We start from the raw sequence: 25,062 nt of genomic DNA on the forward strand, positions 1-25,062 counted from the left end.
CGGACGCAGGCACGTACAGTGTTCAAGTTTAGATTCACTTTCGCTAACAACTTATTGAGTTGCGCATTTCCATTGGCCGCTGCCTGTGAGCATAATACAAGCAATGGGGGATTTACATGTTATTTTGCGCATTGCTGCTTGTCTTTAGATTGTAAACTCTGTGTCACAGGCACTTCCTTCATCCTCTGTCTATTACACTTATAAATCTATTTATTAGTGTTTTACTGACAGTTGTATGACGTGTCAGTGCTCTTAGTGGGAGCTGGGAACTGGCCTTTAGCTTACAAGCCACGTGGTGTATATTGTATGTATGTGTATTTGTAAAGTGCTCCTTGAGGGCAAAGCGATGTACAGCAGAGCAGTAAATGAAACATACAGGGGTCATTGCAATAATATGTACAAATAAGTATAAAAGTACAATACACATAAATATAAAGTACAGTTACAATACACATTAAGTGCTTATTGTCAAGGAGACAAAAGGATGGAAGTCCCTGCCCCGTAGAGCTTACAGTCTAAATAGGAGGGTAACGTACAGACACAGATCAGAGGGATATTAAAGGGGTTGTTCACCTTCCAAAACTTTTTTCCAGTTAAGTCGTTTTTAGATTGTTCGCCATAAACAAAAACTTTTTCCAATTACTTTCCATCTTTTATTTTTTACAGTTTCACCAAAACTGAAGGTTTAATTTTCCTGTCTCTGGTGTTTCAGTCTGGCAGCTCAGTGATTCAGGAGCATCTGGACTGTTACCATTTTCTACATTAGCAACTATTGTATCAAGTCTAACAACTGCATTTAATGAAACTCAGAGATTCTGCTCAGCAGGGACAAAGATAAGAAATGTATCAACTAAATGTATCAATTAAAACAGTTAAAGAGTCAGCGACCCCTCTCCCTCCCAGAGCTGCTTTAGAAGGTGAAAAAATAAATTTTACACTTCAGTATTAGAAAAACAGTCGCAAATAGAAAATATAAAGTAATTGGAAAAAAAATCTTTATTTTTGGTGATCCATCTGAAATCAACTGAACTGCAAAAAGAGTTGAAGGTGAACAACCCGTTTAAATGCTGTAGGTTACAGTGGGTGACATTGCCATATAAGTGCCAGTTCCCAGTTCAGGTGTTATGCAGTTGCTGCAAGCGGTAGTCTTTGAGTTTAGATCTGAAGGCATTGAGGGAGGATTCTGTCAGAAGAAATTCAGGAATGGCATTCCAAATATAAGGTTTGGCAAGATTGGATGCGGGGAAACAGCAGTAGTAGCGGGGGTGCAACCAAGCGGTTGCTCTGAGAGGAGGAAGGTTTCAGCCAGGAGTATATATAGAGAGACAAGAGATGCCGAGGAGTGAAGGGCTTTGGAGGTTATGAGGATGAGTTTGTAAGTTATTCTTTGTTTTATAGGAAGCCATGATAAGGACTTCAGCAGAGATGGGGCCTGTACCCTTTTGGATAAGAGGAGGAGAATTCTGGCAGCAGTGTTTAATACAGACTTTATTGACAGTGTTCTTCATGTTAAGATATGGGAAATAATCCCATATACTCAAAGCAAACACCAATGTAGTTCCATTTCCTATAGTTTAGCTATAGTTGGGTTTGTGGGGCGGGGACAGTCAGGCGCTGTTGATATGGAGCTGCGGAGTACTCCTCTGGTGGAGTAATCAGGGGTCAGGCAATTGTATGGTGTTAAACCCTTCCCCAAAATGCTGTTATACAGTGTAGCTGCCAGTAGCTGGAGGCCTATGCAGATTCAAGTAAATCTGCAATAACTGAAGGCCCACTCTCAGTTTCGCTGTTAATTTTCATAGGTAAGAATATTTAAACTGGAAGCAGGTTAAAACTGGAGAGAACAATACACTCAAAGACAGACAATAGCTGGAGGCCCATACAGGACAGGTAATAGCTGGATGTCTGTTAACAGTCAGATATGTATATAGCCAGAGGGACATGTATAATGAGACTATTCATAGTGTAACTGGCAATAGTCAGAGGCCTATGAAGAGTCAAGTTAATCTGCAATAACCGAAGGCCCATGCATAGTAAGGCGGACTGATTGAACACATACCATATTGGATTTGCCCACAAATGGCTCCCATTAGTAATACCAGAGTTGAACTTTGCAAAGACATCTGAAGTTCAATACCTTCAAACTCAAAGCAATAATGCTGCAACTAAATCCTCAGTAAGCGATTTCAAGCACTGGCAGATCAAGAAGACCAGTTCTTAGATAACAAGAAGGGACAATAAATAACACTGTCATCACAGCTTACAATTAGAAACTGCATATGTAGAAGATGTCAAAAGAGGAAGGGCATGTAAGGTTGTTAGAGGTATACTGGCATCATTTTGAATTTTTTATTGACATTATTTGCAGATTACAAATTGTGCAAATTTCTACACTATTTCTGTTTGCCATCTCTTTTCATTAGACCTTCTTGCTGTGCTGCACTAAAACATGCACTGGATCAAACCCCTCTTCTGAGACGTGTCTGGCTGATCCAATGCACATGCATTAATTACATGCAGGACCGCCATCAGAAATCGCAGGGCCCCATACAACAAAATTTCCTGGGCCCCCTGGGCTGTGCCTACCACAAGCCCCACCTACTGGTTCGCCCTCCCCACCACACAGTAAAAAAGCAAAAAAAATATTCGTGGCTAGGGTTCCCACATGTTAATAAAAAATAAAAGTTATTGGTGGTCAGGGCCCCCCATAAAAAAACATTTGTGTCCATGGCCCCCCCATTAAAAAATATTGGTGGCTAGAACCCCACATGAGGAAAAGGGCCAGCCCTCCCCCCCCCACATTATTAGAAAATTGGTGGCCAGGGCCCTTAAACGTCCATGCCTTCCCAAAGTCAGCAGCTCTCAGAAAGATGGGTGGGCCCGGCTAATCAAGTAAGTGTGGCGTGGCCGGGGCCCCCTTACCCTCGGGGCCCCCTACAACTCTCCCCCCTGTCCCCCCCCTGATGGCTGCCCTGATTACATGTAAGTGAGATACTGCCACCCTAGACTGCCATCTGGAGGAGAGAGTGGGAGTTTGTGTGTGTGTGTTGGGGGGGGTCTCAAGAGACACAATGGGATTACACAGAGGTAGTCAGGGTTTCTGTGGATCATGGCTGCATTCTGGGTATAATTGTGTGCGGCTGGGGTGGATTGGGTTGTGGTCAGACAGGAATTTTAGTTGGCCATTTCTTTTTATTGGCAGATCAATAGCACAGGGGAGAGTCAGGTCGTGGACTAATAAATGGGGTTCCTTAGGGGGTGGGTCCACAAGTTAGTAACACAATCCCCTGGATTTCTGATGGTGGCTACAGCTCTTTCTTGCACTCCACCCTTTATTCACAGGAGTATTTGTGGTAAGTTAAAGAAAATGTTCAATCCATTGCTTATAGGGGTATTTTCCCCTAAAACTGATAAAAATGTACATTCATTAAAAATGCTCAGTTGTTTGTATTTGTAATATTCTCTGCACTCCTTGCTGTGACTCTTGAAACAATGAACCAAAAGATGATTTACAGATGTGGAGGAAAAGTGACCTGCAACATTGTCAGAAAAAATCAGAACCAGAGAAAGGGATAAATACTGCTTTCAGTAACAATTGTATTGACACATAGGGGCATATTTAAAATAAGGAAGATGAATCAAGCGCACTGCCAAAAGTTGCTTATGATAAATGCTTAAATCCACCCATAAAAGATGTACCGCACATCCAAAGTCAGAATTGCTGCTGTGAAGACTGCTAGACATAGGGACATATTTATCAAGGGTCGAATTTCGAATTGAAAAAACTTCGAAATTCAAAAAGACAACCAAAATAAAGTCGACTGTTTTTTTTTGGTCGAATAGATCAGTTTTCAATCAAATAGGTCTGTATTCAGCCAAATTCGAATCATACAAATCAAAGGAATAGCGCATTAGATCGAATTCGATTCAAAGTTTCCCCCCCAAAAAACATAGATTTTTTAAAGTCCACTAATTGATTCCAAATAGGTTCTAAGAGGTCCCCCATACAGCAATTTGGAAGGTTTTACATGCGAATGGTCGAAGTCAAATTTTTAAAGAGACAGTACATTATAAATTTAGATATTAGAATTTTCTAATTTTTTCAAATCGGATTTGGACTATTCCCTAATCTAAGTACACAAAATATAGCTCGAAATTAGATTTTTTTTTTCATTCGAAAATTCACCTCGAACTTTGATAAATCTGCCTCATAGTGTTAAAAAATAGAAAATGTTTAATATATGTTGGAAGGTTGATCAGGAATACATTTCATTATGCAAAATCATTTAATTTTTTGGGTGGAGGATCCTATATTTATCTCTCAGTAACGTCATAGACAAAGGGAGCCGGAGCAACATGGAAAGGAAACTCTGTATATAATGGCTGGTAAAGTCCAGACTTCCCTGGAATCCTAATTGCACCTGCTCCTTGTTAAATAGAGCCCATAAACTCTAATCAGTAACTACTTCAGCCTTTCCCGTCAGTAGCGCTTCCATACTAGACCAAAGCTGTCAGAGCTTGCTCAATGCTTCAAAGCAGTTGAAATCATTTTCCAAGTCTCACAAAATAACAAACATGTAATGTGCTTTTGCACAACTGCTTTTGTGAAACTACGAATAGTATATTTGGGGGTGGTTTCTTCATGTACAACTAATGATTTAATCCCCTGTCAGTGGCCAGGGAAGTATGTGCTAGACCAGCCTACATTTTACTGAATAATAAATCATCATTTCATCATCATCATTTATTTATATAGCGCTGTCAAGATACGCAGTGCTTTACTGCAGTTATAGCAAACGGAATAAATGGTGGATAACAGACAAGGATTACAGAGTACAATAGGGTTTACAAACTAAAAGGTTAGGGTACAATTGAGACATTAGGATTGTATAAACACTTTGTCATTTTTGATACAGCAATGATTAATTAAGGTACATTGAATAAGCCTCTTTAAACAGATGGGTCTTTAAGGAGCTCTTGAAAGTTTGGAAGGAAGGAGAAAGTCTGACAGCTTGTGGCAGAGAGTTCCAGAGAAAAGCAGAAGCCCGAGAGAAGTCTTGTAGACGAGAATGGGCAGAAGTGACCAGAGGAGAAGTGAGGCGAAGATCAGAAGCAGAGCGTAGGTTTCGTGAAGGAGTGTATTTGGAGATTAGAGATGAAATATAGGGAGGGGTTTCATTATTAAGGGCCTTGAATGTGAGTGTAAGTAATTTGAATTTGATTCTAGAAGAGATTGGGAGCCAGTGAAGGGACATACATATGGGAGCAGCTGATGTGGAGCGGCGAGCTAGATGAATGAGTCTAGCGGCCGCGTTTAGAACAGATTGGAGTTGTGAAAGGTGACTTGTTGGAATACCTGTGAGGAGTAAGTTGCAGTAATCAAGGCGGGAGATGATGAGAGACTGAATCAGTGTTTTAGTTGATTCTGAACTGAGATAGGGTCGTATTCGAGCAATGTTGCGCAGTTGAATACGGCAAGATTTTGCAAGTGTTTGAATGTGTGGTGAAAAAGACAGAGAGAGTCTAAGATGACTCCTAGGCAGCGTGCCTGTGTGGTGGAATGAAAGGTGTTGTTGTTTACGGTGAGTGATATCTGAGGGACAGGGGAAGATCTAGGAGGAAATATAATGAGTTCTGTTTTAGAAAGGTTCAGTTTCAGGTGGCGCTGTGACATCCAGGAGGAGACAGCAGAGGAAAGGACAGAATTAGAAAGATCAGGAGTAGACAAGTAGAGTTGGGTGTCATCAGCATAAAGGTGATACTGAAGTCCAAATGACTGAATGAGTTTTCCTAGTGAAGTTGTGTAGAGCGAGAACAGCAGGGGGCCAAGAACAGAGCCTTGAGGAACTCCGACAGAGAGTGGGAAAGTAGTAGAAGTAGAGTTAGAGAAGGAAACTTTAAAGAAACGGTCAGACAGATAAGATGTAAACCATGAAAGAGCAGTGTCCCGAATGCCAGATGAGTGTAGAATGTCAAGGAGGAGTGTGTGGTCAACTGTGTCAGAGGCTGCAGAGAGATCTAGAAGGATTAGAATGGAATAATGACCTTTAGACTTTGCCAATAGAAGATCATTGGTTACTTTGGTGAGTGCAGTTTCAGTCGAGTGTGATGGGCGGAAGCCAGATTGCAAGGGGTCGAGGAGGGAGTTGTGAGTGAGATGCTGGATCAGGCGTTTGTAAACAAGCCTTTCTAGTAATTTGGATGCGAATGGAAGAAGGGAGACCGGTCGATAGTTAGTGGGAGAGCTGGGATCAAGGGAAGGTTTTTTGAGGATAGGAGTGATTAGTGCTTGTTTGTATAGTGATGGAAAGGTACCAGTAGAGATTGAAAGATTGAATAGGTGGGTAAGTGCAGGAGAGAGTGTATCAGAGATTGGGTGGAGAAGGCGAGAGGGTATGGGGTCAAGGGAGCAGGTGGTGGGTTTTGAGCTGGCTAGAAGTTTGCTAACTTCATCTAGAGTTGCAGGGGTGAAGGAGTGCAAAGTAGATGTGAGTGGACTGCACGTTGGTCTGCGATTGTTGTCGGACGGTATAAATAAAGAATAATTCATGCCACAGGTATAGGATCTATTTTAATGAATTATTGTGTACTGGGGCTTTCCAGATAAGGGATCTTTCCATAAATTGTACTGGCAAGCTTTTATTTGATATACTTTTATATTTACTAATACTCAGCACATTCGCTGCAGTGCAGTAAACCTGCTTAGCCAACAAAACAGTTGCTTTTTTTTTTCTGATTGTAGTAGCCTTTAGTATACCCACATCACACACACTAATCATAGTCATGAGCCTCACATATATATAAATTAGGTTTGCCAAAAAGGAATGTTTTGGTTGTGAAGTGTTTCCTGATATCTCCATGTTTCAGGGAAAATAAATGAAAGCTAACGCTCTGTATAGGGTTTTATATTTATATGTGTATATTTTCCCTCAGTTGCATATTTTAGAATCAATTATATTTGTTTTAAAATGTATACCAACAGATTGGTTTCATGCAACTGGGGAACATTTGATAAAGCTACTTCAATCTGCTGTTTGGTGCTGTATTTTACAGGCCAAGGCCGGGGCCGGTATTACAAATTTACCGGCAATGTATTAGCCGGTAAATTATAAATACAAGTAAGTTCAGCTCCTGGCCTGCCCCCATCTGCTCAGAATCTACTCTAAACATACCCTTTTGCTTCATATTTCCTCTGCCCGATCCTCCTGGAGGCGGAGTGAAATCACAGGCCGCTCCCTTTGTCACCCCTCCACTGGCTGGTAAATTTATTCTCAAAAATATTCAGTGCAGTCACCAGGGTGTTGCAGCACAAATCTGTGTGTGTCTATGTACAGATTTTTCTTGTGTGTTCTAAAAATGTTATAGTGATTTTTACAAAGTGCTATCTCCAAAATAAAATGATAATTCAGTTAAGTAAGGTGCTTACAGTGCTTTCATCAAAAGGTAGAATGAATCAAAGCAAGGTGCAATGGTATTTTCTTCAAACAATAAAATTTAGCATGTGGCTTCTCCACTCTCTGGTGGGATTAGCAATTTACAAGATTCCTGATTTCAAAACAACATATCAGTATCAACTCCAGAGTATTTCTTTTTTATATAAAAACATTAAACCGTGCCCATAGTGTAATTAGCCTTTATTTTTAAAAAGGTTTTAAAACTTATTGCACTTTCAGTGCATATCAAATCAAAAAATCACTTTCTCCAGTGTTATGGTGCAGATTATGGAGGTGGACCTTTGCAATACAAAGAGATTGATTCTCCCTCTTCCATGTGTTTCACCTGTGCAATCACTCACAGCTATAACTGTAAGTGATGTCACACCTGATGGGTTTCTCTGAGGACAGCTTCTTCAGAGGTGGATTTCCTGATAGTGTAAATGATCTTGTGACTTCACCCCCATAAATTCCATATGGGCACCAGTTTAAAAAGGCTGTTTATACTGCAAAAGTACTGAATTTGCCTTTAAAGCGCAGGTTCATATCCAATCAATGAATAAATAAATACATAAATACCTTATACAAATATAACATTATACCAATCCTAAATCCATACTAAATAGTCCTATAAAAATACTTTCAAATGAATATCAATGTTCAAACCAGTGGCGGAACTACCAGTGGTGGAAAGGGTGCAACCGCACCAGGGTATGCACCCCCTTGAGGCACTCTTGCGAAGGCATAGCCTGTTCCATTACTGGTTCAAATCTAGGGGAATAAAAGTCTGCATGTCATATATCCAGTGTCGGACTGTCCCACCGGGATAACAGGAAAACTCCTGGTGGGCTCAGGTGTCAGTGGGCCCTAATGCTTCAAACCTTGTGGCCTATTTCACAGACATTCCCCTTTTTATGGTAAAAAAGAGGCTTAATAATGGAAGAATAAAGTATATTAAGTAGATATTTAAGACTAGGAGAATAAAGAAGTGAAGTGAGGAGAGGAGGAATAATATTTTGGAAAGTGGGCCCATGGTCTAAGGTCTGACATTGCATATATCCATTTACTTTGCCTTTGCATTAGGTCCCCCCTCTCCAATTTTTTCCCAAGAATTTCAATAACCCAAAATTTCAATCCCTGCAGGTTCTTCTTACACTCTTCTTTAAAATGCTTGGACACACTATGGGTCACTACTCCAACTTTAATATTCCTTGCATGTTTATTTATTCACTCCCTTAACTCCCTGGTTGTTTTCCCTACGAACTGGAATCAGCAAGGATATTCTAGGAAATAAATGACATTTTCTGATGTGCACTTTATATAGCATTCAATGTTATATTCACTGTACTGCATTTGCTATAAATTATTTCCTTTCACTGCATACTTGCATCTGATAATGTAACAAAAAAGGGCCAGTAACGGCCAAAACACAAGGGGTTTGTAAGCAATAAAATACTGTGACCCTGCACTGGTAAGAACATGTTTGTTTGTTACAGAATCATTAATATAGTTTATATAGATAAGCTACTATGTAGACATGAGAGCTCCTACTCAAATTTTCATAGGGCTGTAGGGCCTATATTTGCATAGCAAATACCAGATACATTGTTTGGAATACAAATCTTATGGTAATTTTATTGAATTTTCAAATGACACAAATGTATAATAATTCTCAGTTATTGTCTATAGCAGGGTATTTTCTGGCATTTTGTAGCCTCGACAATTAGCTGGCTACTAAAAGCTCAGTGAGTCATAGCTCTAAAATACATGTAACTGTACAAAGCATTCTTTAGGATGCAAAGGTATTTTAGGTGATTTTTCAGGTAGTGGGTTGCAATTTGACCTGTGTGCATCACCCTTATACATGTTCTAAGCTGGTTTCCATTATTTCTTTAGTTTTACTTTATAACTGTTACCTTCAGTTTCTCCCTATTCCCAACTTGTAGTCAAAAATGTCATTGTGTTGCTGGGGTCACTGAATCCAGCAACCCAAAAATGATATCCAATTTGCTGCCTGTTTGCTGGAGTGATTATTCAACCAGATAAAATTCAGGTTAAGTATATTAAAGGAATTCTGTCATGATTTTTATGGTGTAGTTATTATTTCTAAATTAAACTGTTAATAATACAAAAATTCACTCTACTGCTTAAAATGTTTTTCTTCAACCAACAAATTATGTATTATTTTTTAGCTGTAATATTGATGTGTAGGCAGCCATCTCAGTGCACTGACCCTGATTCTGAGCTTTGAGAAGGAGCCAGTGCTGCACAATAGAACTGCTTTATGATAAGCTAATGGTCTCCCCTTCCCATTGTACTTCAGTACGACCCAGGTCATGCAATAGCAAAGCAGGGTTTCTCCTGCCTGGGTGTTGTTCTCATGTCTACCACAAGGCAATGGAGCACTTTTAGCAATGCAAACAATGCTGAAATCTTTTTTCCAGCCTTCAGGAAACCTGCTTTTAGGAAGGGTAAGGTGGTCTGGGGTGTCAGAATTCATTGCCTCGCATTGTGTTTAATGTATTTAGCCCACTGCCTCTCACTGTATTTATTGTACATGGGGCTAAAGTTCCCACTGCTTCTCATTTTTGGTGTGACTTCTTCTTTCCCTCATTGTATAATGATTATATGATCTGTTATTGGTCATAGCAGCCAGTGTACCATTATTTGCAAGAATGTTCCGTGTGTATATATCTATCCACTTTATTATACTAGCTAATTCCCCTTTACTGTACTGCCAATGGCAAATGGGGCTGTTTTTTCACAGTATATTTTAGCTGGCAGAGAGTTGCTAAACAAAAATATATGAATATTTAATAAAGATCATTCATGGCTCTCTACACACCTATAAAATGTTAACCTTTGTTGTAGCAGAAGAGGTGCAGCAAGTGCTGGACACACAAATGCAGCCTTTAAATACTGAATAAATGTAATATATGCCTATATTTAACTATATGTTTATAACATCATCCATGATCATTGTGACTTATTGGCCAAACATGGACTCATACTGTAGGGATGGACAATCAAGGCTATGACAAATATTTGCTGGAAAATTCCTTCATGACTGGATGTACTTCTCTCATGCCAAGTCTAAAAATGCCCCTTTGGAACAAGCTGGATTTGACCCACTGTTTGGTCTGCTGTTTATGGATAGGGACTGGGAGAAGAGGATAGTGCTTGAAATAAAGATTCTGCATGGCGTGTAATTAAGAACAAAGAATGTTGGCAAAGAAGTAGAGGAAGCTGTTTCATAGATATTTCTATTTTTGTGGTGCAAGCATGTAGCAGACAGAAAGTACAAATTCCTATTGTTATATTAAATATTTTATTATACATATTTAATTTATATCATAGAAATTAATGCTTAAATAATGTGCTTCACAAAGACAACATTTGATGGTGGAGTATAGTATTCCAGTTACAGTCACATTTAAAGTGAATACCTGATACAGCTTAAAAAGTACCAAATCCTCCATTTACATTTTAAAAGTAATTGGTCAGCTTTTTAATAAGTTCAGATGGAAATCAGTTTGTCCTATTGATAAATCACATGGATTCTCTTTATTTTCTGGCATTATTATTTCAGCAAGCTTCAGTGCGTCTTGGTCCTGGGGGTCAGGACTCGGCACAATGTCACCGTTGTTAACGCAAGGAAGTGGTGACACAACTTCAGATGAATGATCAGGTGCCACTGGTGCAGTGGATGGAATAGGTCTGGTCATTTGCAGGCTTGGCATATGAAAAATGTTGCCTAAACGGCAGGAGATCTGTAAATGATAATCCCAGTGTTAATAACTTATCATCTTTTTTTCTCTTTAATTGATCTGCTAAACCTTCTCCTAAGTCAATATTATCATATTGGCTTCTGTGTAGGGTTAAAATCTATATCCATAGCTCACTGGCAAACTAGACCATGAGACATCTCTTGGCCATCAATTTCTACTGAAGCAGTTCTCTCTAACCTTTTTCTTTGGGGACCCAGATTCATTACAGTTTTAAATTGTATCTTTGGGATCTATTTTATGGTTTCAATCCATCGATTAAGATTCCTGCACCAAGTTATTGTAAATACATACTATAGGGCAACTGCATCAGTAACAAATCAAGGGGTCTAATTTGTGGCTCCAAAACAAAACAGATGCAGAACATTTTGGGAAAATAATACGTTTGACAACATTAACTATCCATAAAATGCTGAAATAGGGCATAATGGGTTACAATAGCAGATTTCCATATACATTATGCACTTACTTTTATTAACTTTAATGCTAATATTCTATATTCTGGTTGTCCAAGGTTGGGCATACCAAGTCTTTATACGTTCCTGCACCTATTAGTTATGTGCATAGATGTGGAAGCTGTTCTATAGGAAAATTGGTGAGAATCTGGTTCCATATGAAAGAATACATACCAACAGAACAGCTGTAAAGGCATGTTGTATGGCATGTTTAATAAATGTATTACACATACGTTTTATCATGTCACCACTCCAGTCCATAAATAAATGCAGCTGCCAGGCTCATACACCTCGCCAACTGATCTACCTTAGCCATGCCACTGAGGTAGATTTCTGGCCCTGGAATTCAAAGCAGTTTACAACGCTGCCCAATCGATTTTATTAATCTTATCCCCAAGTGTTCACCCATCTCTGACATCCTGAAAATGGGGTGGGGCGGGGCAGACATACGCCTAAAAGTAGATGCTGCTGGAGGAAGAAGTCAGCACAGGAAGATCACAGGCAGGGAGAATGTAAGGAACAACTCAACCGGAACCTGCCTGTCACCCTGTGTGCGGAAGTCGTCATGAACCCTTTCCGATCTGCAGGTAAACTTGGGACAACCTGCAAATCACCAATAAACTACATGGAACTACCTGCCTTATGCAATACTCAATAACCACTTTTTGCTGACTCCTGGTTTTGCCGATTACTACTTGCCGATATCACCTTCAATTTTTAGACCGTATAATGTCCTGTTTTTGGTGAACCAAATGTGGGTAGGTATGATACCTGAGACCGAATTTTAAGTGCTGGTCCAAGTTTAAGTCCCATTGTGTCTAGGAGATGTTCTTCTGTGAGCAGTGGTAATGTTGATCCATCAATATCATGATCTTTAAAGACCTAAAAAATAGTAGGAGCTTATGAGAAAAATATGTTTTAACTTAAAAACCTATTTCGTTCCAGTGCTGGCTATATTAAATAATCTACAACTAATATACCAACAACATTTTAGTTGGTAGCATTTACCTGTGCATAACTAGAACAACCTGGAAGATTGAGAATGAAGTTATACACATCCTGAGAGTCCCATTTGCGAATGTCTTCCATCGACGGTAAATCTTCTCTAGTTAAAAAGAGACTTTGGGGGCCTTTAGAAACAATACAAAAAGGATTCAATTAGCAAACAAGTGCAATGGAAGAACTTCACATGCTGTGGCATAAAATTAACATGATGCTGATGGCTCAAGGTAAAGTTCATGTATACAAGTCAGCCTTAAGTGAGCAGTGAAGAGGAACAAGCAAGTGAAGGGTTAATTAAAGGTAAACATCTATAAGGTTTCTGTCCACTTACCTGGTAGCAGCGGTGAGTTCATGGCAACTGGAAAACTATATGGAGCAGATGAGAGGTGGACAGGAGGCTGGTAGATATATCTATCCTCAAAAGCTATTCCAGGATTGTTCCGTCCCTTGTCCATCTCACTCCTGCCATTCACTATTTCTCTTGGAGTATTCTGGTTTCTCTTCTTTTGAGGATCTTGCAATTCAGAAGTACTCTTATCTAAGGCAGACTGTAGTTCTGTCTTTACCTGATCGAATTTGGAAATGGTCTCAGTTTCTTCCTCTTTCTTCTCATCCTTCTCTTCATCAGTAGGGACAGGTGGGGAAGGTGGCTTATTATCTGCTTGTATTTTGGAAACACTTATATGGTTGTCTATGGCCTTTTGATTGGCAGCTCTTCTGCCTGGCCTGCGAGCTCGTTCTCTCTGTAGATTGCTCATGGAAGGGTATGGGCTGGCAGTTTTTAACATTGCATGTCCATGTAGACTCTCAAAGGCATTTCGATGTACAAACACATCAGAAGGAAGGTGACCTTCTGGAACCATCTGCCTTCCTCTGACTGCCATTGGATTTGATGAAATCCCATGGAAAAGAAATGGTGCATCAAAATCAGCAAAGCCTTTCCGTTGTGATTTATCAATCTCTCTGGGCGGATACATGGTATTCATTTCCAGTTCCATTCTGATGAAAAAAATAATTACATTTCTCAGGGCAAATTATTGATTAAGAGCAAATTATTTGAAAGAGCATGATCATCTAAACAAGTTTTTGGGGTTCTACATATAAAACTGGATCTGGGCCTTAAAACAATATTAGATACATGAAAAGTCCGAGCATGTGAATCTAGCAGACATGAATCATAATTTATAATTATTGTTTAAAATTGCTCTAACATTGCCCAGAATGTTACATATAATTGGTCAGATTCAATTAAGTAAGAAAAAGGTTTATGACATGAAAACTCATGGATGTTATTCAATTTGAGGTACAATTCAATTCAGAAAAATGTGTCTTACTGTTTAAACTCTGTTGAAGTCTATGGGAAAAAACTGGAACTGAATTTGGGGAAAAATGTTTCTCTGTGAATTTAATCTCATCCATGAACTGTCACGTGATAAACCACGAATATCTGAATCAGTCCCTGTCCCCAGTGGAGTTGCCAATCTACAATGGGTACATAATTATATCTGTGCTTAGTCTGCAAATTCTGCATAATTTTCGAAAATGAAGAACACTTTCTACATAAAATTACACTGAATACACTAAACCAAAATGTGAATAGATGGGAAAATGTTTTTGCAGAATATACAAGAAGGGTTATTTATGAATGGCAGGGCAGTGTGCAGTTTTCAGACACAAATGTATCCATGATGATGTGTTATTTCACACAATTCCAGCATATATACTGCTGAACTGATAGTTGCACCTATCGCTGTTGTGCCTGATGTGTCAAAAACAAATTTATTTCAGCATGTGTTAGTTCAAAAATCAGGCAAGTTGTGGATCACTCTCTATTTAACACCATTAGCATGTGATTTTTTAAGGCAAATCTTCTGCACTTATTGAAGCTGGGGGAACCATTGAATTACAATAATTTTTAGTGTGGTGGTAGCTCCAGAGTACCTCAACAACAACAACAACAAGAGGTGCATGATCCAGCAGAAGAGGCAAAACAGACGCAGTGGTGGGTGGGGATGAGGGTGGAGAGATAAGGGAACATCAGGGAGCAGTGAGGAGCAGGCAGTACTGGAGGGATTTATAGGGGTATGCAGGCAAGAGGTATGTAACTAGCACCCCCCAGCGCTACTCCCTAGACATGTGCCTCTTCTGCCTACCCCTAGTATCCAGCCCTAGTATCCAGCCCTCGCCTTAAGATGTCTGATATTCTGGAGCATGAAATCAAATACAATGAAAAAAACCCGGACCAAGTGCATTGCCTAGAAGCACCAGCTAGGAGCAGCTAGGCAAGTTCTAAGAGTATGAGCTTTAAAGGTGAACTAAACCCTAAAAATAAACAAGGCTAAAAATGGCAAATTTTATATACTGAACTTATCGCACCAGCCTAAAGTTTCAGTTTCTCAATAGCAGCAATGATCCAGGACTTCAAACTTGTCACCGGGGGTCACCATCTTGGAAAGTGTTTGTGACACTCACATGCTCAGTGGGCTCTGAACAGCTGTTGAGAATCCAAGCTTAGGGGTCATCGCAAATGATCAAGTGGAAAATGAGGTTGTCCTGTAATATAAGCTGATGCTACAGTGCTGATTATTCAATTCTGATGCTAATTGTACTGGTTTATGTGCTGCCATGTAGTAATTATCTGTATTAAATTACTAATCAGCTTTATACTGTGACATTTATATTCTATGTGTAATGTATATTGTGAGTGGGTCCCTAAGCTCAATAAGTGACAGCAGCACAGAGCATGTGCAGTGAATCAGCAGAAAAGAAGATGGGGAGCTACTAGGGCATCTTTGGAGACACGGATCTTCCCTGCTAAAGGGTTGTGGTTGCCTTGGGCTGGTACAGAAACCCAAATCATAATGAACAACTTTTCTAGCCTACTTCTTTAGTTAAGCTTTAGTTCTCATTTAAGGGGGTCAAGCTGTCACCCTGTAGCAATTAAGCACTTGCACCCCACCCATAGTAAATGAACCCTAATGTCTCTTTACTCACAAACTGAAGTTTCATTTTTTGAAACGGCTCTTTTGAGGAGCCAGTGGAAAAATCTACATACACATATTTACTGTTTCATGGTTAAAACCAGCTAAAAACAGTGTGATCTTGTACAATGGATTCAAATATTTGCAAAGCAAACACAAAGTGAGAGTTCTGCATAAACTACATATTCAAATAGAAAATTTCAGTTAACAGTATATGTATGAAAAAAAAACACGGTAATAAGGGTCCTCTGGAATTCTGTTCTTCAATGCTTTTGTTGTGCTTTAAAGCAATTTAATAATAAAACTGATGACTTTTTAATATAAAACAGTGTATAAAGCGAGAAAAGCAATATTTTAGTATTTTTTTTTAATTAAAAAAACAATCATCTCAGCCTTATATGTTTAATTAACTACAGGCATATACAGTACCTTGTGACATCAGTAAAGGGAGTTAGAGTATGTGGTGCTTTCATCATGTATGAACATACAATATAAAGCCTATCATCTATATGTATTACACAATTATACTCAAACCTGCCATATCCATGGGTAAAGCCACTGATCTCAATTTCTGTAATTTTTCTTCCCTGTTAACAACATTGGTATCAAGTATCACTATTACCCTGTGGTCTCATAATGTACCCTATCCATAGAAGATGGAAACTACATAGTATAACTATAACTGCTATTTAATTATCTTAGGTTCATCTACACTCAGATGAGCTAAACACAGACACGTTATCTTTAGTGGGCACTGATTCCTAGCATTCTCCTACAACCCAAAACACCTACTGCTTATGCAGGGCAACACGTTTCTTCAGAAATTGATCAGAATTGGCTAAACAGAACAAAACAGGGGCTTAGAATGGGGCAACTAGGGAAAGCGTCAGAAAATTTAACAGAAAGCAGATAGACATACCCTTGCTTAGGAAGGAAGTCAACTTACCTATTCATATTATGTTTCTGCAACAGTTCCTGTCTCCTAGCCGCAAAATCCATAGGGTCTGTTTGCAGAACACTGTACCCTTGAAAACAAATTTTAGAAATATATTGGGAATGTGAAGAAAAGAGATATTGCTTTTAGTCTACCAGCAGCAGAAGATACAAGTCTATAATGACCTAGGAGATATCACATTATGAATAGATGTAGTGGAGAGATTTGTTCTATAAGGAAGCAGAAGAAACGGTGGCAGGTATTGATGCAAGAGAGTGAGGTCATTTTTAACCTCCTTTTTAACATCTAATATTTTGTCCTAAATTAAAGTTATTTATGGTCATGGTACTTCTCAATGATATATATTTGTATATGATTACAAACAATGAGGCCCTTGGCATTACCTGGACTTGAAAAGACTCTGTTGGAGAGTAAGCCTGGATGTGCAGGAAGCGAGTGACCAAATTGAGATGCCACATGTAGTTGCCTTGTGTCATTGGGAAGGATTAGGTCTCCAGATGGCAACAAGTCTCTAACAATCAGGGGTAACAGACACAATTATATTACATTTATTATTTATATAATAAAATGCACTAATGTATCAAAGCTTAATTGTTGGTATGTAGGCAGTGCTATGTGTGTAGCATGAGGCATATAAATACCTTCTGTTTTCAGAAAGCTTTACGCTGCATGTCTTGTAAGTGAAGGGCTTTTTGGCTCCTTTTAGCCCATCTCACCCTAACCATGTCAGTTCTCTGCTTCGCTACTCTACAAATCCTAGTCACTCAGAAGCCATGTTCCAATATCTTGCACTGATGAAATCTAACAAGATTAAAACAGGCTGTCTGCAAGTTTGGATATGTGTCTCTGAACTATTAGGCTGTATCTGTGCTATAAAACTAGCGGTTCTGGATACATAGTTGGCCATAGGGAGTGATTTGCATGTCCCCATTCATAATTCCTTATGTGAGAGTTAAATATCAGTTTTGGTATGAAGGCAATGCTATGTGTGTAGCATGAGGCATGTAAACATAAAGACAGGATGATACATATTTACAATCTACACACAGCCCTCTGTCCATTTCACATTGACATTAAGATAATGTGCTGCTTGTTTCCTCTTATACTGGTTAACAATATATACATATATTTTAAGAAACTGAAAACTCCAGTTATTACAAATCTACAACTCTGATCATCCCTTTAGAAGTTAAACAGATGCTTAGCAGTGCAGATACACAAACTGGAGTGCTGACTGTTCCCTATCCATTGCTCATTACATATCCCCAATATATTACGTTAACTGCTGGCTGACACTGATGATTGTTGCCTATAATCATTGTCACAGACTGTGTCTCTCTAGTGGCGTTTCAAACATGAACATCAGAGTGCTTGCTTGGGCTGCCAAACAATAAGCTGAGTTTTTTTCATAGGCCATTTTTTTCACGTTCATAAAATCCATTGGCTTAGAGTTTTAAATACACATCAAAATCTGCCGTAAGACAAAAAAACAAAAACCTCCCATGACATAAGATTGCCTTGGTAAGGGGCATCGTTTATCCTTATACACCCTTCACTTTTCTGCCGCCCTCTTGATTGGCTTATACAATTTCAAAAAATGCAAAAAATGTGTAGCAGTGCTTACTACCTCTCTAGCATACGGTGCTCAAACTGGGACTGTAACAAGGGCATTCTCTGTTGGGTAGGTACCACAACTTGGGGGTTGCTTGCCATCATCTGGTTTCTCATCATTATCTCTTGCCTTTGACGCAATTCTGTATAGAAAGAAACAAGACTGGTTACTTTTGACTATTTTTAACACAAAGGAGATTCAAGTTCTGATCCAATTGCCTTTTTGAGTCAGGAATTTTTTTTTACCACTTTGAAACAAAAGCTTCAGATGGAAATGTTGCCTTCTTTAGGCTCAATTAGCAGTTTTCACTTAGACCAAAGCTTGAAGGTGATGGACGTTTATCTTTTTTCAACCAAAATTTCTATGTTTATATGTGAAACAAAATATTGGTAGAAATTATTGTTATATGGTTAGAAATCAGATTTTACCATCCTGCACAGACAATACATCTACAGTTTGTGTATTATATTATATATATCTATATATCTATATATATATATCTATATATATATATATATATATATATATATATATATATATATATATATATATATATATATTATATATATATATATTAAGTGGGTTTGTGCTGCATCTACAACTGTTAATTGGTTGCTAAGAATTGCTGGATAGCTGTTAATATTAATATTGCTCATGTTACTAAATGACTGTGCTGACCTCAATTAAAATCTAGATTGTCAAACTTCTAGCAATAACATATCTGCTCTTCTGACATAGACAATGGCTGCACTGGCTGTCCTTTCAGGCCTGTGAGTTGTGCTTGAATGCACAGCCTAGCTGGTAGTGAAATAACTTAGGCAATGTGAATGGGCTAGAGCAGGAACATTTATTTAATTTATTATATACTGAAATGTTTTTCCTTTCGTCTTGCCAGTGAAAGCCAAGTGTTTAGAAGGAAATGGAGTAATCAACTTTTCCGTCTCCATCCAGACCCTGGATTTCTGAGTCACAGCAAATTATGGTGTTTTGCTTCTTGGAGGCCAAATACAGAGTGACCGAATGAAGGATGACACACGCCCAGTCCAAATCTGAAACAGATGGTACTCCGAGAACCTTACACTACACTCTTACATAAGGAAATAGGGCAGACTTATTTACCTGCAGTGGACATGCATCCTGTGAGCTGGTACAGGTGTTTCCCTTCTACATTTGTTTGCTCTCCAATTATTGACATTTTCTGCAGGTGATCACGAGGGGTCATACCACAGCAATATGGGAATGCTCAATCTGGTACCACAGCAACAGGAATGCCAAACGTATTCGGATCAAACTGCCTCTATAATATAAACATAAGAATAGACTTGATAGAATGTTATGAAGACATTTTGCTTTACATCTTGTACCTTTATACATTCAGAAAATGAAACAAGAATCTAGGATTCAGTTGGGTCCACCCAGTAACAGACAGGTTATTATTGCATTGGAATTATCAATAATATAAGGGGAGTTCGTCACTTACAGTTCTCTACCAGTTATACGTGTACACATGTGTGTCTTTTACTCTTGTATATGTGTCATATGTACACACATGCTGTAGCCACCAGAACTCATGCTGTATATTCAGTATATTAGTCTGGGGGCACAACAAGTGTCTCTGGTACCAGTCCCGCTCTGTATAGATCCCTGGTAAGGCCTCACCTAAAGTATGCAGTGCAATTTTGGGCTCTTTTCTGTGCACAGTATCAGGGCCGGGCCAAGCTGACAAGGTGCCCTAGAAAATCCAGCCGAACCCCCGCGGTGCCCAACCGCAACGTTTATACGCAGTAGCTGAGGGGAGCACAGGGGAGGGAGTCCAGAGCGGCAGAGGGGAGGGCAGCGAACTTGGGATAGGCAGAAGACACTTTAGTAGGTACCTACCGTTGTGCCCTAGGCAGGTGCGTCTTCTGCCTACTCCTAGTTGTGGCCCCAGTGTAAATATAAAGGAGGGACATCCTGGCCTAGAGGGGGCAGGAGGTTGAGGGGGCTCAGTGGCACACAGGTAAGCAATTGTAATATATATTTAAGAAAAAAAAAGAATATGTCAGGCCAATAAGCTGAGGAGGTGGATAGGAGTGGCTAGGTTCAAAACCTCCCAACTGCCCGTTTTTAGAGGGACAGTCCCTCTTTTGACAGCTCAACCCGCAGCCCCTCGTTTGTAAGGAACAGCCATAAAAAGAAACAAAGTTTCTAACTTAATTGGCTTTTGGCAGAGAGCCCAGAACAGCCACAGCAGAAGATTAGATACTTTTGTAACAATTTCTATAACAGGTCCCTTGGTAAAAGTTAGACTCACAGCTTAAAGGGCAATTCACCTTCACTAGCAAAACTGTAAGAACTGAAAAAAAACCCCACATAAATATGTTCAAACTTTTCATAACCTGTCAAATTTTGTAAAATGAACATGGTAATTAGGGGGAGTGGCCACAAAATGGGCATGGTCAAAAAAAATTTGCCACGCTTCGCGCCAACTTTTTTGTCCCGCTTTCTGTTTCCAAAATATTGGGAGGTATGCAGGTTGCCAGATCATAATAATGTATGACTGGCTGATTCACAGGCTGTTGGTACCTAACCTGTTTAACTACTGAATCAATAATTCAACCACTGTACCTATCAAACATGTTAAGTCTGTCTATCTATCCCGTTTGTATAAGTACTACTTTACAGTTGGCAATACACTCATTGTTGGTCTTTCTGGGGCCCACCGTAGAACCTGACACCTAGATAAAGAAACTCAATGTTTTCAAATGTATATAGTCTTATGCTGGAAATAAGAAAGAACACATAGGAACTGTCTTTGGCTTGGGTTCATGAAAGATCCTGTTAGAGCCAAGATTGTCCCCTATTCAGGGCCACAATCAGGGTGAAGAAGAGGCATGTACCTATGGTGCAACAGAAGGGGGTGCTTTGGCACATACTATTTCTTCTTGACTACCCCTAGTTTATCTTTCTTTAACTCTTGTTCATCTGTCTGATCTGACGAGGATGAAATTATTTAATCTTGTCAAGGGCCCTGGTGCTCTGTAGCTGCTCATGAATTACTTTCAGCTTTGCTGAAATGCAGCACAGTGCTGACACCTAGTGGACATTTCTTGATGTATTGACTGCAGAAAAGCACAAGTGTCTGCAGAATAAACTCATAAAAGCAGGGGGCACTTTTGGTCAAAGAGTTCAAAAGCACTAATTTCTACAATTATATCAATGTCTTAGATCATCTGCATGTTTTAGACTAAATGTCATCTGCATGTTTTAGATTAAACATTTGCATATTATATACAATGAAACTGCATCATGTCAGGAGGTGAGTAGGTCCAACTGGAGGGCTTGAATTCTTGTCTAGAGCATTGGCAACAAGCAAGGCACATGTTTAACTCTCTCCACGTTTATTTGGCCAGTCAAACAGAATTTGAATTTTAAAGTCACATGCCATGTGAAAGTGGCAAATTTTAAATAACAGATGATGCTAATATTTACTTTTAAGGTTTGGTTTTAATTAGATTTTTTAATAAATCATTTGTGGAGATTTGTTATTTGGCTAAATATAAAAATGATGGATCTGGTGAATTCTTATTATACTTTTGAGTGGCACAACTGCTTGCTCGAGATTGAGATTGAGCAGATTGAGTCAAACTGGCTGCTTCCATACTGTTTTCTTTTGTTATTTGGAAGAGGAAAAATGGCCTCTTATGTTCATGTCAATAGTTGGGAGAAACACGATGCTCAAGAATAAATTGTAAATGACTCACAAAATAGTGAACGTGGTCCGGGATCACCAGCCCCAGATCCCCAGCTTTAGGGAGTGGTACAGCAAAGGATGTGAAGAAGAAGCAGGGCCACTCAAACTGATCCAAAGAACCAGAGAAAATTAGATAAAAATATTTTTATTTGTACAAAATTAAAAAATGTATATTTGTATTTCCATCTGCCCAATGGATGGAGCTGCAAATATACATTTTTTAATTTTATATAAATAAAAATGTTTTTTTACTCATTTTCTCTGGTCCCTGAATTGTACACAGTATATGTAGAAAGAAAAAAGTGGTAACAACAGTGGAAACTTACCTACACTCAAAGCAAGTGTGGTGCAAAGATGGTTTTACACCCAATGGCACTGTGGCATTCTGTGACATTCATGACACCATCTGCTGAGTGCTCGAGCAGGAGCAGCACCTTTTTCTGATAAGCTGCCACTGTTAAGTATCTGGTGCAGATAAGAAGAGTATAATCCCTGCTTAGAGCGTCTTAGCCTCAGTGAACCCTTTTTGCCAGGAGCAACAGATCTCACACCTACTTTATTTTGTCTTGTCTGAGAGACCATCTAGCCCAGAAATATCAGTGCTCCTTCCCTGAATCTGACATTTTATTCATGTGATATTTTTAAAATAATATAATGAAAACAACCAAAAAAAAGGGATCATTTGGGCCTTAAGGAATCCCCATAAGCCTCCATAAGCACATACATGATTTTATTAACATACTCTTGGAAGGCCTGAATATTTTTAAATTAGTTTCAGCTCAGTCTGGGGGCTACAATGAGTGGACATACTATTTCAATTACACATTTCTCAAAGGTTTGTACCTGTCTTCTGTAATGACCTAGGGCACCAGAAGCTATAAACATATCCCTGTTCAAATAGCTTTTTCCTCCAGCCTTTTTGTTCCCTCCTGGGCAGGGTTTAGCTGAAATAATATAATAAAAATCTCTAAAGGCAGTTTCAACCATTCTGTCTTGTCAGTACTTGGAGAGTGTCAGTACAGGTGTGGCACCAGAACATTTCTGGATAAGGAATCGTTCCATAATTTTGATCTCCGTACTTTAGATCTACCAAAAGATCATTTAAACATTAAATCAACCCAATAGGATTATTTTGCCTCCAATAAAGATTAATTATCTGAATAAGGGGTTTCCAGATGGATCCTATACCTGTAGTGAGCCATTCCAAAGATCCTTCTACCCTGTGCAGAAACATAGGCAGAATAAGCAGAGCCCCACTGTCCCCTACCCCCCATCCCATGTATAGAGCCACAGCCCCTGCTCACTATATACCTCAATGAATAATTTTATAGACATAGATGTAATGGTATAAAACACTTGTTCGCTCCTGGCTTTTCAAAAACCATCATATATTCCTAGTCTTAGTCTAAACAGGGGGAAAATAAAGACACTGATATATGATTATATATATTTTATACATTTTTACTACCAAAAGGCTTTCAAAAAAATGATGCTTTCTGCACACATTGGGGCTTATTCTCTAACACAACAGGCTGAACTGTACGCCAGAAATTTTATAGTCTTAGTCTTAGATTTTTTTAAACATAAGCAGCAAAAACAAGTGATTCTTTTAGGGAACAATGATATTTATAAATGTGCTATGACTGAATTAATTGATAATAAGTAACAAGATTTTATAGCAGATAATGCAGATGGCTTGAAAGAATGCAATTTAGCTTTTCATGCTTGAGTAAATAACACCAGCTAATAACAAGACAAATTTGTAGCATTGTACTTTGGGATAACTGTGTTCATTTTGATGCAAAGTAACTCCCAGTATCAATTTTTCCAAACTGTGATAAGCAAACACCTGAACTTGGTGGCAACAGTATTGGCTAATTCAGAGGCAGAATTCATGTAAATAATATTGCACTAAGGAACATTATACATTTACCTCTTTCCTGTAAAAACGGTTAATTGCTCACATATAAGCAGTAAATTATTTCCCTAGAGAGAACATGGAACGATGAAAGTACAATTTTGTTGACAGAGCAGGAGAACAGAAAGAAGTACAAACAGAAATTCAGCAAAATCTGTGTCCATTGACTAATAAATAATAGGATGACTCAAATCCCTCTTCTTTGATAATGATGCAGGGAAGCAGCACATTTGTTCTGTACAAATAAGCACAACTTTCCCCAAGCATGATGATTTAATTATATTAAAGGGAAACTATTGCCAAGTAAAGGTGCTGACATATGGAAGACTATTGTGTAATGTATTCAGACTATTTCTCAGATTATGAGAATTGATCACAGCCATAACAATATACAACAAAAATGTCTGTATTTTCCAAGGGATTATACATTTGCACCAGAATGATTTTTCCTAAAATAACCCCTGCCTTTCTCTGGTTAAATCATTATGCTTGGAAATTGCCGTAACCACATTATCACATTTGTGCTGTTCGTTGCAGAGCCTTTAACTGAATTATCAATATTCATTATAATATTCTACTTAATTATAGGAATTATTCAAATGATTCTGCTGTATGTATGATTTGTAATTTTTTTACAGTATAAAATTAAGTGTATGAACACACAAGGCAGGTATGCACTACTGGAAATCACATAAGACAGGTTGTGTTGCACCACTAGTCTTAATCTCTAATCTCCATATTTACTGTCCCAACAAGTTAACAGAAATAATGTTTTATTACAAACAAAATTGTCAATACTCACAGTAATATCTTTTCTGTTTAATAGCACAGAGGACACCCATCCAGGAATGGATTCACGTTAGGCAGAAATGTCCATAAAAAGTCTCTTGAAATGATAAGAAGATTAAACCTACTATGCGCAGATTAACAGGGAGACACCAGCTTTTAAAGACTCAGTCTATGAAGAGCATGTGTAGGATTTCCAGTAGAGTGAACTAATTTGTGCATGGAACCCATTCTCATATACATACCATTATAGCTATTGCTAATAGGTTAGCAAAAAGCCACTTGTATGAATTAAAAATGTACAGGTACAGTGGCTGGCAGATATTTTTAAACTAGAGGGCCCAGCAATAACATTTTACTTTAATATGGCACTTGCTTTTCTGGTACAGGGCAAAGCATGAA

General features: G+C 38.7%; 1 protein-coding gene across 1 annotated transcript; it reads right to left on the bottom strand.

Annotated features, from left to right (window-relative positions):
* Nucleotides 1-10,764: 10,764 nt before the first annotated feature.
* On the bottom strand, nt 10,765-24,754 carry samd7.S (sterile alpha motif domain containing 7 S homeolog). The gene is made up of 9 exons (XM_041564898.1): nt 24,677-24,754; nt 19,343-19,520; nt 18,239-18,365; nt 16,995-17,122; nt 16,603-16,681; nt 13,007-13,674; nt 12,682-12,803; nt 12,445-12,555; nt 10,765-11,203 (listed from the first exon to the last, which is right to left on the bottom strand). The coding sequence occupies exons 2-9, from the start codon at nt 19,443-19,445 to the stop codon at nt 10,934-10,936; spliced, it is 1,608 nt and encodes a 535-aa protein (XP_041420832.1). The 5' UTR covers nt 19,446-19,520; nt 24,677-24,754; the 3' UTR covers nt 10,765-10,933.
* Between the last annotated feature and the right edge of the window lie 308 nt (nt 24,755-25,062).

This window comes from Xenopus laevis, chromosome 5S (assembly GCF_017654675.1).
Source record: "Xenopus laevis strain J_2021 chromosome 5S, Xenopus_laevis_v10.1, whole genome shotgun sequence".
Lineage (NCBI taxonomy): Eukaryota > Metazoa > Chordata > Amphibia > Anura > Pipidae > Xenopus > Xenopus laevis.

Excerpts from the sequence above, each read along its gene's own strand:
- samd7.S (XM_041564898.1), bottom strand. The coding sequence starts at position 19,445 with ATGACCCCTCGTGATCACCTGCAGAAAATGTCAATAATTGGAGAGCAA. Across the intron at positions 17,123-18,238 it reads GAGCACCGTATGCTAGAGAG|AGACTTGTTGCCATCTGGAG; the intron begins GTAGTAAGCACT and ends CCTGATTGTTAG. Across the intron at positions 12,556-12,681 it reads GTTGTTCTAGTTATGCACAG|GTCTTTAAAGATCATGATAT; the intron begins GTAAATGCTACC and ends ACTATTTTTTAG.